The following is a 14,148-nucleotide window of genomic DNA, read 5'->3' as shown; positions in this document are numbered from 1 at the left end:
GTACGTTCAACTTTTCTCTTCTTATTGTTGACATCAAAGAATCGTTTACCTGAGTCTTGCAGCACTGCTGTCCATTGATGATGCCTTTTAAATTGAATACACTGGATCAGAATAATTGTGTTGACAGTGAGTCTCTGGAGGTCCCTTGATGATTTAAGAGGCAGCTCCTAGCCATAGTTCATAACGATTAGCTGTCTTTGTTGTTGTTGACAGTGTGGGGACAGGGAGGGAGATTACTGGAGAGATATAAATCAGTTAGATCTTGCTATTCTCTCTTGCCAAGACACTGGAAAATATGCCTGATCTTTCATCTAGGGTAACATCCCATCAAACCAAAAGCACAGTGGCATAGCCGAGTTAATCTTTTGTAGACTCAGTAGCTACTTAAATTCCAAGGCAAGATCAAACCTGCTCGAGGACGGCTGGATCATTTACGCAGCTGTTATTCTGACAGGTTATGCTGACGTTTTCTGAAAAGCAGTCTTAAAAAGCAAAAACAGTTTTCTTCATGTAATGGTGTGTGTGCTGTTATGAAGAGACTGATGTGAAATTACATCAGTCATTTATTATATACGTTTATGGCATGTATTAGCAGTTCCCAGTGCTCTGCAAGATACATAAAGACAGATCCAGCCTTTGGGAAGAGCTGCAGTTCAAGCTAATGGGACTTCTTGCAGTGCATGCCGTGAAGCACAGAAATGCAGAGGAAGAGCCAAAGCAGCCAATCTTGCAAACAGTTATGCTTCATTCCCATGTGTTTTCTCACTGAAGTCAGCGGGACTTTGTGTGAGCACAAGTGGGACATGCACAAGTGCAGAGGGGTTTGCAGGGTCAGGGCAGATGAGGCAAATACAATTTAATCCAAGGAGGGAGATTCTTCTCTCACCTTCTCTATTCTGAATGGGGAATAAAGATAAATTGTTCTGGAAGAAGTAAAATGTAACCTGCTTTCTGCTGTGAAGGCTGATTTTGAGGGCACTTGCACTCACACTCTTTGTAGTCTTTCATTCAGAACCTCTCTGGTTTGGGCTGAAAAATGTGTTGCCACTTTTTATAAGCCTATGTGAGTAAACATTAGCTGAGAATAGTACAGCGAAAATCCACTCATTGTGAGTCTCTCCTTCACAGTACATTCTCGCTGATATTACACAGAAATCCTTGGCAACTGACAATATCTCCCCACCCCATTATAATCACCCTAATTATAACAACACCTCTCAGAGTGCTCTGCTTGCTTTACTCAGAGGGATGCTGAGCTGAGGAGGGTGGAGTGTCAGGAGATTTAGGAATGACAAAGTCATGCAGAACAGCTCAACATTCTCTTTTTAGATGCAAAACTAATCGTTCCTGTCAAATGTTAGAAGCGAGGGACTCTTTAACAGCATACGCAGACAGTTGTGTTCTGCTCTGGCAGTTATGGGAAATGCGTTTCACTGCAAAATCTCTTGGGTTTGAGGAGGGAAGGGTTTAACATACCATGACAGACACAGGTCGGGTTTTGCATACCTGTCCACACCCTTTAATTGCGTGCGTTTTAAAGGAGAGTCAGCCGGAATTATATCAGAACACTAAGATCTGATAGGCTATCTGCATTTAAAATATCAATCACAAAACTTTTGCCATGATTAGATAACAGACCAGAACAACAAGTTTGCACCTCTGTCAAAAGCAAGTACAAAAAACCGAGCACAAGAAATCTTAGACTTACAAAGTCCATGATCTGGTATTCACCAATCTCTAAATTTAATTTAAATCAAAGAGATGTTGCATTAGCAAACGTGCAGCCATGTGACTCGTCAATGACCTGCATAAAAAAAACCTGGATGTTTTATATGTAGGTTAGTTTTCTGGGGGTAGTTGTTGCCCAGCTGCCTTATGGTTAGTGCTGACCCAAGGCAGGCAAAAGTAACGTGTACATAGGACCACAGTAAGCCAGAAAAATTATCTTTAGATGAGAATTACTTGGCAGTGAGATGACTGACACAATGATAATGTAGATGTTACATGTTTCAGGCCTTCTGTGTGTTTCTTCCTTCAAAAGCATCTTCAGGTGTCTCTGGCTGTTTAAACCACATGAGAACATTGGTTTGGTTTTGGTTGTTTTGGGTTTTTTTTAAGTATAATGCATTCCCCTTCCCCTCTTTTTTTCTACAGCATTTCATGAAGTTTCAGTTTACCCCAAGAAAGAGCTTCCCTTCTTCATCCTCTTCACTGCTGGACTATGTTCTTTCACAGCCATGCTAGCCCTCCTGACGCATCAGTTCCCAGAGCTTATGGGGGTCTTCGCAAAAGCTGTGAGTATTCTCTGCTGCTCCTCTCTTCTGGTGCAGACACAGATTCAGGAAGAGCTGAGCTAAATATTGCTGGGTATTAAATATCTGCATATTCAGTAGTATAAATAGAATATCAAGAGATGTCTGAGCAGGGGGACACGTGAGCAACTGTTAGGGAACTAATCAGTAAAACACACTGCTGCTGTCTTCTCTGGTTTATATTATGGCTCTTCTGTTAAGCTACACCTCTTGTGATTTTGCTTGGTGGGAGAATGGAGTATCCTTTTTTTCATATATAATCCAATAAAATAAATTAATAGTGGTTTGCAGAACCCCTCTATTTTGTGCCATAATGACTGTGCCGTGCTTTCCAGTGCAGTAGAAACTATTAGCATGAACAGAAATAGAGTGTACTGTTAACGAGGGCAAACCTCTGCGTTCTTTCCCTAAACTGCCATGAAGGAAGTAGTCTCAATATTTCCCTCATAACTTTTCTTAACTACATCCAGGGAATTCTCTGCTAAATCTGCTTTTTTAATCCACTAAGGATTAATAAATTTTGGAGGATGTGTGGGAAGGGACATGAGTTATTCTAAAACACACTTTTTTCTTTGCACGACCAAGAGCATCATTGCTGCAGTGTGCTAGGATATGAAAAATCCACCTACAGAAAGGTTCTAGGATAATAAAAAAAAAGCTGTCTTCTTCTCCAAGAAATACTGAATATCCTCCATTGTAATATATTTTTCTCAAATATATTTGTATCTCTTGTAGGTCTTGTGTTTCAAAAATAGCCTCCTGGCCTTGTTTTTAATGTTTTTAGTGCTTTTGATCTGTGGGCCATCAGGGGTGGGGTGGAGGAAGAGGCAAGGCTGAAAGGCTTTGGCAAAATCCAGATTGTAAGTACTTTCTCAAACTCCATTGCAAATGGTGAGAGACCCGCTTTGCAGGTGAACCAGGTCTTCTGCCACTCAGGCTTGTGAGTGATAGAGGTCTGGTACAGCAACAGTTCTTGTATCAAGAAGTTTCTTTCATTAGTTCTAGAAGACAAAAAATGAGATTATCTTAAAACTAGAGGACGGAAAATAACAGCAGCAAAAGATACCACTTCTATCAGCAAGAAAGTGCTGAAACGTACCTGAAATATTATTACTTTCTCTTCTTTCTTGAGTGTGTATGTAGACGTTTGGTGGACAATAAGGATGTAACTCAGGCATATGATCTTAAACTTCTTTGTAAAGCTTATTTTGTGGGTTTGTTGTTTGGCTTGATTTTTTTCTTAAGTCATTCAAATGCATGACCCTTGTTTGGGGGCTCTTTCAACTGATGCTGTCACAGTTAATGACCCCAAATCTGTCCCTGTTAGCCTTGTTCCTGTGCTTGTCAGCCTTGTATCCCGAACAAAGCATGTACCTCAAGCTGGCATACAATGAGATTTTGTACTTAGTGCTCCTGCAGCAGGCAGTGAGCTACTGGAATTGGAGAAAATTGGTAGCATGACTACATGGGCTTAACTCACTTGGCTTTGGTTGCTGAGCGCAGTCAAACAGAGATATCAAAAGCTACACTGGTGGTGTATTAGCAGTTGCTTCTCATGGTTTGGAGCTTGCAGGTTCCAAAGCCTTTTGGGGAGTAGAGTCAGACCAGAAGGATCTATTTCCCTGAGGTATAAGTGCAGCTGCCATTGGTGTTAATAGAATACATACCCCAAGACTCTGTATGTGGTTATTAAGTTTTGCATACCGGAGCAGGTAAAGCTCCTAGTTAGTAAAATAAGCACAGGCAAATAAAATTGAAATGTGGGCTGCATTATGTTGCATAAAGTTGGCAAGATCACTCAAGATCTCTGAACCTGTATGGATGCAGTTTGTATGTCAGTTAACATGTATTGTGACTTGTTTTAGCTATACCTTAATCTTCATAAACCACCACGTGCAGCAGCTGAGTTGTTGTACACGTGAAGGGCAGAATTTAAGCCTGTGACATTCATTTAGTAGCATGTAGCTCGAGGAAAGGTTTTGATTCAGGAGGCTCATTTTGTTGTCTCCTCTGGGAAAAGTAGCCCAGGTGTATGAGATTGAAGAAAATCATGGCAGACATCTCTTCAAAAGGCAGCTGTATCAGAACGGAGTAGAAGAGGCTGGCCAGGCCTGGCTCTTCCCTTTCAGTTTTATGGAAGATTGTTTCATAAATAACTGATTTCATAAATAGCTAAAAGGTGAATGTGCTGACGGTTGCTGTGGTTATGTGCATTGAATTACCTGTTCCTGGATGGTTGGTACTCATTGTGATGTGGTATATTACATTGTGAACCTATGCACATACGCTTTAATTTTAATAGGTCAAAATTATTCCTTCTCTTATGCCTGCCAATCCCAAAAGCATTGCACAGATGTAATATCGCCAGCATGTCCCAGGCTTATGTTACTGCAAACTGATATTTACCATATTTCACAAAATCTGAATAGGTTAGCATGATTGTGTGTTGGGAACTGGCTTTGAGCTGTCCTCCGGGTAGCACCTTCTTCCCCTTTTCCATAGCCCATTAACCCAGACACTGGGTTCTTCAAGGCAGAAAAAGCCCTTGAAAGCTGCGGACCTTGTCCACGTGTGAGACTGCTGAAGGTGGCCTGTGCCACTGTGACAGTTCCTTGGGGCAGCCCATGTTCCCCTGCTGGATGCAGAAGTCAAAGGTACTTTAAAACTACTGTCCTGTTCTGGGAGGTTCAGCATAGGATGGAATTCACCAAACTCCATCAGTGCACCCATGTTTTAGAGCCAGACCATGCTGTGAGCGCTGCCTGCCAGTTCAGCAGCAAGTTTAGGTATGTCCAACTGCATCGAGCTGATTCTGTAATGTTGTACCTGGAAGTAAGCTTGACTCTTCCCATAATGAAATTGAAAGAATCCAGTTCTTTGTTTTGTCAGACTGAATGTAAGCAACTTTAAAATGGCAGTAGGTCTTAGCATTTTCACTCAGTTAGGGAGAAGCATGTTCAAAGCTTGTGGTTTTTTTTTTTTCCTAGGCTCTCTAACAAAAGGCTTTTGGAGGTCACTTAAGACATGAATACAAGTGGAACAAATTTCTGATTGCATGGCTTGGATAAAATTGTCAGCACAGTGTCAGTAGCATTGAATTTCTTTCATTGTTACAGAAATATAACAATAGCTGGGAAATCGTTAAAAATATGTAAGTGCCGTTCCTTTGATAACATGGTATCAATAAGAGTACCACAATCTGAGTTTGTTATAGGATGCAATCAACTACTTCGGCAACAAAATTCCTATGAATTGCAATAAAACTTACTGTCAGGCAAATGATTCTTGTTTCATTGGCTTAACAAGTACGTAATTTGCGTTGGTTACAAAGCTGAGTTTTATCCAAGTAGATGTGATGGTGCAAACTTACCATATAGATCAAGTGCTACTCAAAGAGCAGAAAATATCCTCTGGTGAGCCTTTTGCATTTGGCAAAATTAAAGGGACATATTTATTTAAACAGTTCACAGCTTAACCAGAGGGAATGCTTCTGTTTGGGCTAAGCCACTTGAAATGGTAATAGCGAACTCTAAAGTTAGGTAAGTCAGTGTTACATTAATTCAGGTGTGATTCACATTATACAGCTTGACCTTTAGTACTACAGCTGAAATACTCTGTTCAGCTTCAGTTAGAAGAAGTTTTTTCTTCAACCTGTGCTTATGACAAAATCTTATTACTGCTGATGGTGTTACCTGGTTCTCCCATGATGCACAAGTTGTCCATGACATAGTGTCTGTATTGTGTGCAGTCTTGTCCAAGAGGAAAAAAAGAACTTCAGTGCTTACTGTTGCCTTTAAAATGCATAAGCATCATAAACATCATAGATTTTTACAGTTAAACTCTGCACAAAGCCCTGTTTGGTAAACAGTGAAACTGTTTGCAGATATTTTCTTGCTTGATACTATTCAATGGTTATAATCTCTGGCTGTTGGATACTGAAATTCTGAAGTGGTTTAAATACATTTGCCATATATAGGTGTGTTTCAGAAGCACACAGACCTTTAACAATTTTTGAAATTGCATTTTTCATACTTAACTAGATACTTAAGAACCTAAGTTGGAGACCAAGGAGATATCGGTATTAAGTAATAAAATATTGTTTGTTTTGTGGCTCCGAAGGCAAGTGACACATCGCAGTTCACAGCTGTACCTCTAAGCTCTCCTCCCTTCAAATGCAGCATGTCCCCGTCCTCGCTGGCTGCTGGGAACTGCCCCTGCCCTGTGCTATGCCCAAACTCTGCCTGGGCTTCGTTGAGGAGAAACTAACCGGCACGGGCCAGAGCTGTGTCAGGAGCTGTGCTATCAGTTCAGGAGCGTGGCTGGGGCAGGCCAGCACCCCGTGCTGTGCTGCTGTCCTTGCTTTATGGGAGAAGACAAAGCCCAACCGCCCCGGCTCCCTCTGCAGCTGGGGGTAGAGAGAAGAGACAAGTTCCAAGGGCCATTCTGGTCCCTGGGATGGGTAGAATTACTCCCTGGAAGTGCTCAGTTCTCTTCAGTGACTACAGGGGGACCAGACCCCCACATCTGCATCCTTTACGTGCCTAAAGATATATGGGACAAATCCAGAACATGAAAAGGGATGTGTGTTTATAAAGCCTGATGCTCTCTTTTGTCAGGAGAGAGAGTTCTCTGAGGCAAAAAGAGAACACATCCAGCACCAGCTTTGCTTTAATACTGACCTACCAAGCAGATTTAATACACATCAGTGCAGTGCAGTAAGTGGAGTTTATCTGTTTTGTGCTGACTGAGCACAACTGAGCAGTAGCTGAAACACAAACCTCTTGCAGCTCGGTCTCATCAGCCTTAATGGTTAGAAGCCACAGGGTTCACAGTCTCGAGGTGGCTGACTTTGCGTGTTATTGTACTCTCTTACACATGTATAGGGCCCCAACGTAGCTGTATGTAATGTGTACAGTTAAATTGCTATTAATGTAAAGCACAGTTAATATGTTTTTTGCAAAATTTTAGGAGTGCTTTGAGTACCTGAGTTCTGAGACGTATAGCTGGCAGTGTTTTTTCCCTGATACCAAATGGTCTCTATTAGCTTGATTTTTGTCACATGTGCCTGGCCTAACATTAATATACTGAAACCTCTTTCAACCTTGCCAACTGTGCTCTGTAATAAGAGGGGGAATATTAAGATAAATCCCTATTAGTGATGCCTCAGTGTATATAGCAGATCTATAGATAACCCAGAACCATTTTAAACCTGAATCTAAAGACATGCTTTTTGCCTCTGAGAGGTGGTCTGGCAGATTCTGCAGATATCAGAAAGCCTCTCTCACCCTTCAGCAGGCTTTGGTTTGAGCTTTTAGTGGCTTCAGTGTGAGCCTGAATCTGGGATGCGAGATGTGTGAAAACTCCTGTAGTTCATCACTTTGATCTTCATAAAAGTGGGCCTCTTGCTTCTTTTTACTGCAAAACCCAGAAATCTGTAGATATGCAAGGCTCAGAATTTGGCAGAGAGTCTTTATATGTGAATTATATAACTTTTTATCATGCTGGAGGGCTTTAGAGAGGAACGCAGCAGGGGTTTCTCCTCTTATTGGACAGCTTTCTCCTGAGGTATATTGTCTCCTGGATTTTGATCTGAATGTGTATCTGATTTCTTTGCAGTTTCTCAGCACCCTCTTTGCCCCTTTAAATTTTGTGATGGAAAAAGTAGAAAGTATCCTGCCCTCCAGCCTGTGGCACCAGCTGACGAGGATCTGAGGGAGCACGCCCGCTGACTGACTGCCATGACATCTTCTGTGCCAACTTTTTGTTGACCACAAGAAAGCATGATAAAAAAGGGAAGCAGTTCTAAGACTTAAAAACTCTTCATGGATTGTCTGTTCTCATATAAAAACTGTTTTGTTGTACAAAATACATGATGTTAGGTTCTATTATATTTTGCCTTCAGAAAAAAAAACTTAAAAATAAACTTTTGTGTATTGCAGCATTGCTGTCTTTTGGCTGCTTCTTCAAAGCTCAGATTGTACTTTGTGTTCTTAAACATGTGTGGTCTATCTGCTTCACCACGGCTAGGGCTTGGCTTTCCATTCAGTTAATGAAAAAAACCACTAATAACTTTACAACTAAGCAGCGGTATTGCTGCCTTTTCTTACGGAGTTCAGTTAGGGTGAAGCCCTCACCGCTACAGACAGGCTAGACGCGGTTTCTAGGCAGTTAAAGCTCTTGCTTAAAGCAGCTTTATGCTCTCCTGGCAGTTTGGATGCCACATTGGGCTTCTGATTCCTGTCCCTGCACATAGGTCAGATTTGCCCTCATCTCAGTTTTCAGAAAGTCCATGTGCTTGACAGGTGTTCTCACACCACTGTTATTTCAAGTACCACCAGAAGCTCCGTGCTTTGTTCTCTGCCTACAGAACAAAGCATAAGTAATGACAGAGAACTGAGGACAGATTTACCTGTCGTGAGTGATCATTGCATTCATGCCCTTGTGTATTTCTTGCTGAGTTTATATTGCATTACTAGTATTTTTCAAGTATGAAAAAAGCAGGTACTTTTTCCTGTACGGGTTAAACATCAGCATTATAAACTATTGCTTGAGGCCAGAAGCCCATTAGCAAAATCGGTGTTCGTTCATGCACAATTAATAGAGAGGCTGGTGTTTCATCATTAGTGCTTACCTCAGGAAATCTTATCGTTGTGCTGTGAGAGGTGTAGACAAAGTATTCATTTATAACTTACCCACTGTAGGTGGAAACTTCCCGCAAACACCTTTGCTAGTGCACGAGGCCAGCTCCGAGATCAAGAATTTGATCTGGAAGTTGAAACAAATGGTCCTGTCTGGCAGGAATTGAAAGTGCATCCTTACAGGTGGCTCAAGGATTTTTTTTGCCCCCCAACTCCTCTCCCAGATAAAGAAGCATAAACCCAATGCAGTGGATCAAAAATTCCACTTTGCCAGCTCAAGGTTGCTGTTCTAAAAATGCTGAGCAGTTTGAGGGATTGCGATCACCAGCAGATAAGTTTGTTAATCAATGAGGAAATGAGTGAGCAAAGACAAAACTATTATTGAAGTTCATATAGAAGGAGAGTGTTTCTTAACAGCAGGCGATGCATTACATTATTTTTTTGTCCTCTTGATCACAGATAGGCTAGTCTACTTAGAAGAAAGATTTTTGCCCAAGTGAGCAACGGTACTGCATTAAAGCAAACACCGCTGTGCTATGAGGAAAAAAGACAGCCCCGCACCCGGAGGAACTGACTGTAAGAATATGAGACCCGAGGGAGGACACAGAAGATCAGAGAGGCCCATGGCTAAATGTTAAAACTGGTGAGGTGTGTCGCTGTTGGGGATTTCTGTACAGGTTTTTAATCTCTGGCCATTATTCCTGCAAAACATCCACTGTGATGTTGAAATTAGTGTGGCTTCATTTGATGTGGGATGTGGCATAAGATAGAGGCAGTGGCTTGCTAGTGGACAGCACGTGGAAGTGAGAAATGGGCCAATATTTGTGCTCTCGGCTTTGCATCTGAATTGCCAGAACAGCCACGGGGAACACCTTTACAGCAGGTGCCCCTGTGTATCTCTAGCTGTAAAACTAGGCGTAACCGTATTCATTCGTCTGCCTCTCAACGGCACTGTCAGAATTATTTAAGCTTGGTGAAAATCGGGAGCAGGCAGGCAGCTCTTGTTGTCCCGTGCTGATTTGTGGCGCTTATTCCCAGCCACCTCAAAAACCTTTCAAACTTCATTTATAGATGCCCTATGCTTCAAAAGAACAACTTGCGTTCATTAACTGGCCTAACATGTAAATGTGTTTGCATATATATGTCTAGCTATACACAAACATCTCTGTTTGTCAGCAACTAAGGTAGTAGTTTGGCCTTCTGTTAGAAGAAGGCATAATGTGAATTATGAGCTATGTGGGAAGTACTATCTGTAATAATCTGATAAAAAGGAATGTTCCTTCCCTTGAACCATGGGGAACTTTTAGGAATTCAGAAACACCTTTATGCAATTTTATTTCTACTATTTCTAGTATCCATCTCCCTTGGAAGCAGTAATGAGCCATGAATTTTTATCTAGAAAATATCTCTTTAGCTTTAATCATAATTCTAGGCATTTGAGAGACTAGGCACGTCAGACAAAAGGGTTTTCTTTTTCATCGGGCAGAGTTTGTTGCCTTAGGCTTTTCTGCCTCTGACATGTTTGCTGTGAAGTTCAGCATGGCTTAGATCAAAAGGCAAACACAGCCCGTGATTATAATGATGGAAAGCCTCTGGCTTAGTGTGGAGATGAGCCTTCTGGAAATCTGGTTCAGATAACAACTCAGCCAAATCTTCAGTTTGCAGATTTATGGCGGGGGGAGCGTCTAAGCTCCAAATGTTCGCAGTTCCTGTTTTTTTTCTCTAAAGACAACCCGATACACGCTATCTCTTTACACTGTACCTGCATAGAACAAAAAGAGAAGCCCAGGAGTGCCAGGTAAGTCAAGCTGGCCACCTTCTGGCCCTTCCACCGGGTAGAGTTACAGCTGCTCCAAGGCGAGAGCCGCGCTCAGCGAGGTGAATGCTGCACCTACGGAAGGCGGCTGGTTTCCCTGGTTGTTACTCGTTTGCTGTGATTTGGTGTGAACGCCAAATACACAGACTCTGATTTTTCAGCAGGATAGCCAGAAGTCCTTACACCAGTAGAAAGGAGGAAAAGAAAAAAAATCAGTTTTCCAGGGTTGCAGAAGCCTACAGAAGGTAACCAAAGGAAGCTGCACCCCTCGCACGCCCCCCTTCACACCCGGTGTGGCTGTCACTGCACAGAGGGCTTGAAAACCTCCTTGGCGGCGCTAGTTAAGGCACGGTGTGCAAGGTAGCCCCGGCCTGGCGTGCCACCCGGCTTCCTGCGGGCTCCTGTGGTTCCCACTGCCGAGGGAGCCGAGAGGCACCCCTGGAACAACGGAGGAGCGGTCAGTATATTGATTCATACAGATTTGCTTCTTTCACACAAGAGAAGATCTTGCATCATGAAGTCACATCCATTTAATCAGGCAAATGAGCTGTTATACACAGAAAAAAAAGTTTGTGCTCAGAGCCCATGAAGTGCTGCTGTCTTTCAGATAATAAAAGAAGTTCAGCTGTGGCATTTGAAGTGGCAGGAGAAACCTGCAGTCTCTCATATGTGACCACAAAACCTCCTCTGCCCTCGGGTGGCCATCGCCTGTACATGAAGGCTGTAGCCCCTCCCAGGTGTGTGGGGTGAAACCCACAGAGATGAGCAAGTGTTGGTAGGCTTCATGCTGCCACGCTGGATTAAGAGCGATTTTTTTTCCTGGTAGAAGCAGCCTCCTCAGCCCAAAAGCTCTGTGACCTTCACTAATCCCCAGTAAAACACTCGTTTCCCCTTTGCCACCATACGCCGAGTCCCGGGGGCAGAGGGTTACCCGGGGCGGGAGGTGAGGGTGAGGTGCACAAATTGGGTTTAGTTTTGCAGGAAAACCAAGAAGCAACACAACAATCTTTCGTGCTACCATACCCTTATGCCCTAACACACACCACCATTCCTAAAAGTCATTCCCCATTTTCCGTGAGGGAAAAGAAACTTACACCTTTTTTCATGAGATTTCTCCGAAACCAGCTCAACATGTTTTTTAGGGCTAAGTTTGTTTAAAAAAAGAAAATAGTGGGGAGGGAGCAATCCCAAAAAGCTTGGCAGGCTAACAGCATTTCAGAGCACTGCTAGATTCTGATTTCATGCAGTAAAAGTAAAGGGAACTCCCTCAAGAAAATTGGACTTCAGATTAAAAAAAAAATAAATCCTACAACCTTTTGCTTCAGCTAGCATTATTCTGACACTAAAGTGTCTACCTAGGGACAGCTGTTTCCTCTTCATGACCAAATACATGAATAAATTTATTCCATAGACCAAAATTAAGGATTATTTCATTTGCCTTGCCTGATTTCTGTTTCTTTTCTACCCCACCCCCCAACCCTGCTTTTGTTTTCTTCATTTGATTAGCTGAGTGTTGAGGCGGTGCCTTTCCTAGCAATATTTACACCTCTGAGCATCTTATCCCACTAAGAAATAGCAAAAGGGACTCCTGGAAGTCCTTTCTTCATGGAAGAGGCAACAGAAATGCTTACAGCTGTAAGAAGCCTACCTTGAGCTCTTTTCTTTAAAAAAAAATCAAATACAGCAAAAAATGTAACACAAATAATTGTCCAGCTCAGCTGTTACACATTTGTTGTGCTGCAAAACACTCTGATTTTCCTCTGGTGAAGTGGGGCTGGTGGGGGGATTGCACTGCAGCTTATTAATATGGCACTTGTGTGGAATATAAAATCCATCCTGCTGTGCACCTTTGGTGGGCTCAACAGGGCGGGAGATCTGGTGACAAAGGACGCCAGAAAGGCTAAGGTACTCAGTGCCACCATTTTCTGGTCTTACTGGCAAGACCAGCCTTCAGGAATCCTGAGAGCAGGGGGAAGTCTGGAGCAAGAAGGCGTACCTTGGTGGAGGAGGAAGAGGAGGGCCAGGCTGGGAAATAAAAGTTCCACCTTTAATACAGTGACCTCAAAACACTGCAGAATTCAGGTGGGTTTGTTTTCTGATGTATTAACCAAATGATGGCATGAAGAAGTGATCTGATTTCATTACCTTTTATTCAACTTCTAGAACAAGTTCCCTTGTAAGAAAGAGGCCTCTAGTTTTCCCCGAACATTGAAATATTTTCTGCATTATTACATGGTGAATTTGTAGACCACTCAGAGGGTCCCTGCATCTTTCAAAACACCTGGTACAAAAAAAAAAAAATCAAAAAACAGTATACTGATTTTAAGTTCTTTAAGGCTTAAAATGTGATATTGCTCAGGTTATGAACTACATGCAGGTTTAATTTCACAATGAAATCCTAATAAAAAATTCTCCTTGGGGCTTACCTTTAAATACAATTAGGTGTGAAATTTTCCTTAGGCAGCCCAGAGCCAGAGTTGCCAGAGTAATGAGGCCACCGTGTAGCCGCTGAGCTGAGCGCGTGTACGCAGCCACGCGCTGCGTGTGTGCGTGTAACGCACACCCTGTACCCTAACACGCTGACAGGGCTATTCCCACCAGCGGTTGGGTTATACCCAGAGCGTGAGTATTCTTACTTCTAGCCATTAGCATTACATTAGTGCCGCGTACTGTAACTGAAACATTAGCTTATTGTCCAGATAAATCCCTTTCTGGATCCTCCTAATCTTATAATGCCAGCTGCGCCTTCTGGAGATGACTTGCCCATTTTAATGACACAAACTTTTTCCAAAGCATTTCAGATGTAAATGGCTGCTCTCTCTAGACCACTGAATGCAAAAAAAAAAACCCTCATTCTTTTAAAATATTATTTTTTTAAAAAAAACCAAACCGTAACCAGGGTAACTCACTTTACTGCCATGGTGGCTACTTGTATATTGCTTTGTCATGCACGGTTTGTACCCACCCAGGTTCCTCTTGTCCATTTTCATAAGGAAATTTTGCCTGTATCTACAGCAGGTTCTATCACCCACTCAACCTCCTTTTCCTACGTTATTTTTTCATTACCTTGTCTGTCTCTGCACTTCAAGGGTGCTTTTCCGGAGCCTTATTAGACTTATCGGCACAGGCCCCGTCTTTCGTCTTGGCTCATTTGCTGGTCTCTGTGCTGAGCAGAGACGGCTGGCCCCTCTCTGACCCAGCTCCTCTCCAGCGAGGCTGTGATTTCTGGGCCTCGTGAGCCTGCACTTCTTTCCAGTACCTTGTTGTTTTATGCTGATCCCAGCCCAGCATACGGACCTGGCACAACCTGTAGCCGCCTCCATCAGAGGCCAATGCACTGTTAATCATAGACGTTAAGTATCTGCAGAAGGTATTCGGTGAA

The 14,148-nt window shown here is 42.6% G+C and overlaps 1 protein-coding gene across 4 annotated transcripts in view; it reads left to right on the top strand.

The window, feature by feature from the left end:
- Positions 1-8,250, top strand: part of ST7 (suppression of tumorigenicity 7) — a 160,338-nt gene extending 152,088 nt beyond the window's left edge. For all 4 annotated transcript variants that reach the window (XM_064446851.1, XM_064446841.1, XM_064446859.1 and 1 more), the window contains 2 exons: positions 2,155-2,294; positions 7,929-8,250. In XM_064446851.1, coding sequence (XP_064302921.1) covers positions 2,155-2,294; positions 7,929-8,024 — 236 coding nt within the window. In that variant the 3' untranslated portion in view covers positions 8,025-8,250. The remainder of the gene's footprint in view (positions 1-2,154; positions 2,295-7,928) is intronic.
- Positions 8,251-14,148: the final 5,898 nt, after the last annotated feature.

Source organism: Phalacrocorax carbo, chromosome 1, assembly GCF_963921805.1.
Source record: "Phalacrocorax carbo chromosome 1, bPhaCar2.1, whole genome shotgun sequence".
Classification (NCBI taxonomy): domain Eukaryota; kingdom Metazoa; phylum Chordata; class Aves; order Suliformes; family Phalacrocoracidae; genus Phalacrocorax; species Phalacrocorax carbo.
The sequence above is the reverse complement of the archived record's forward strand: the minus strand, read 5'-3'. Positions and strand labels throughout refer to the sequence as shown.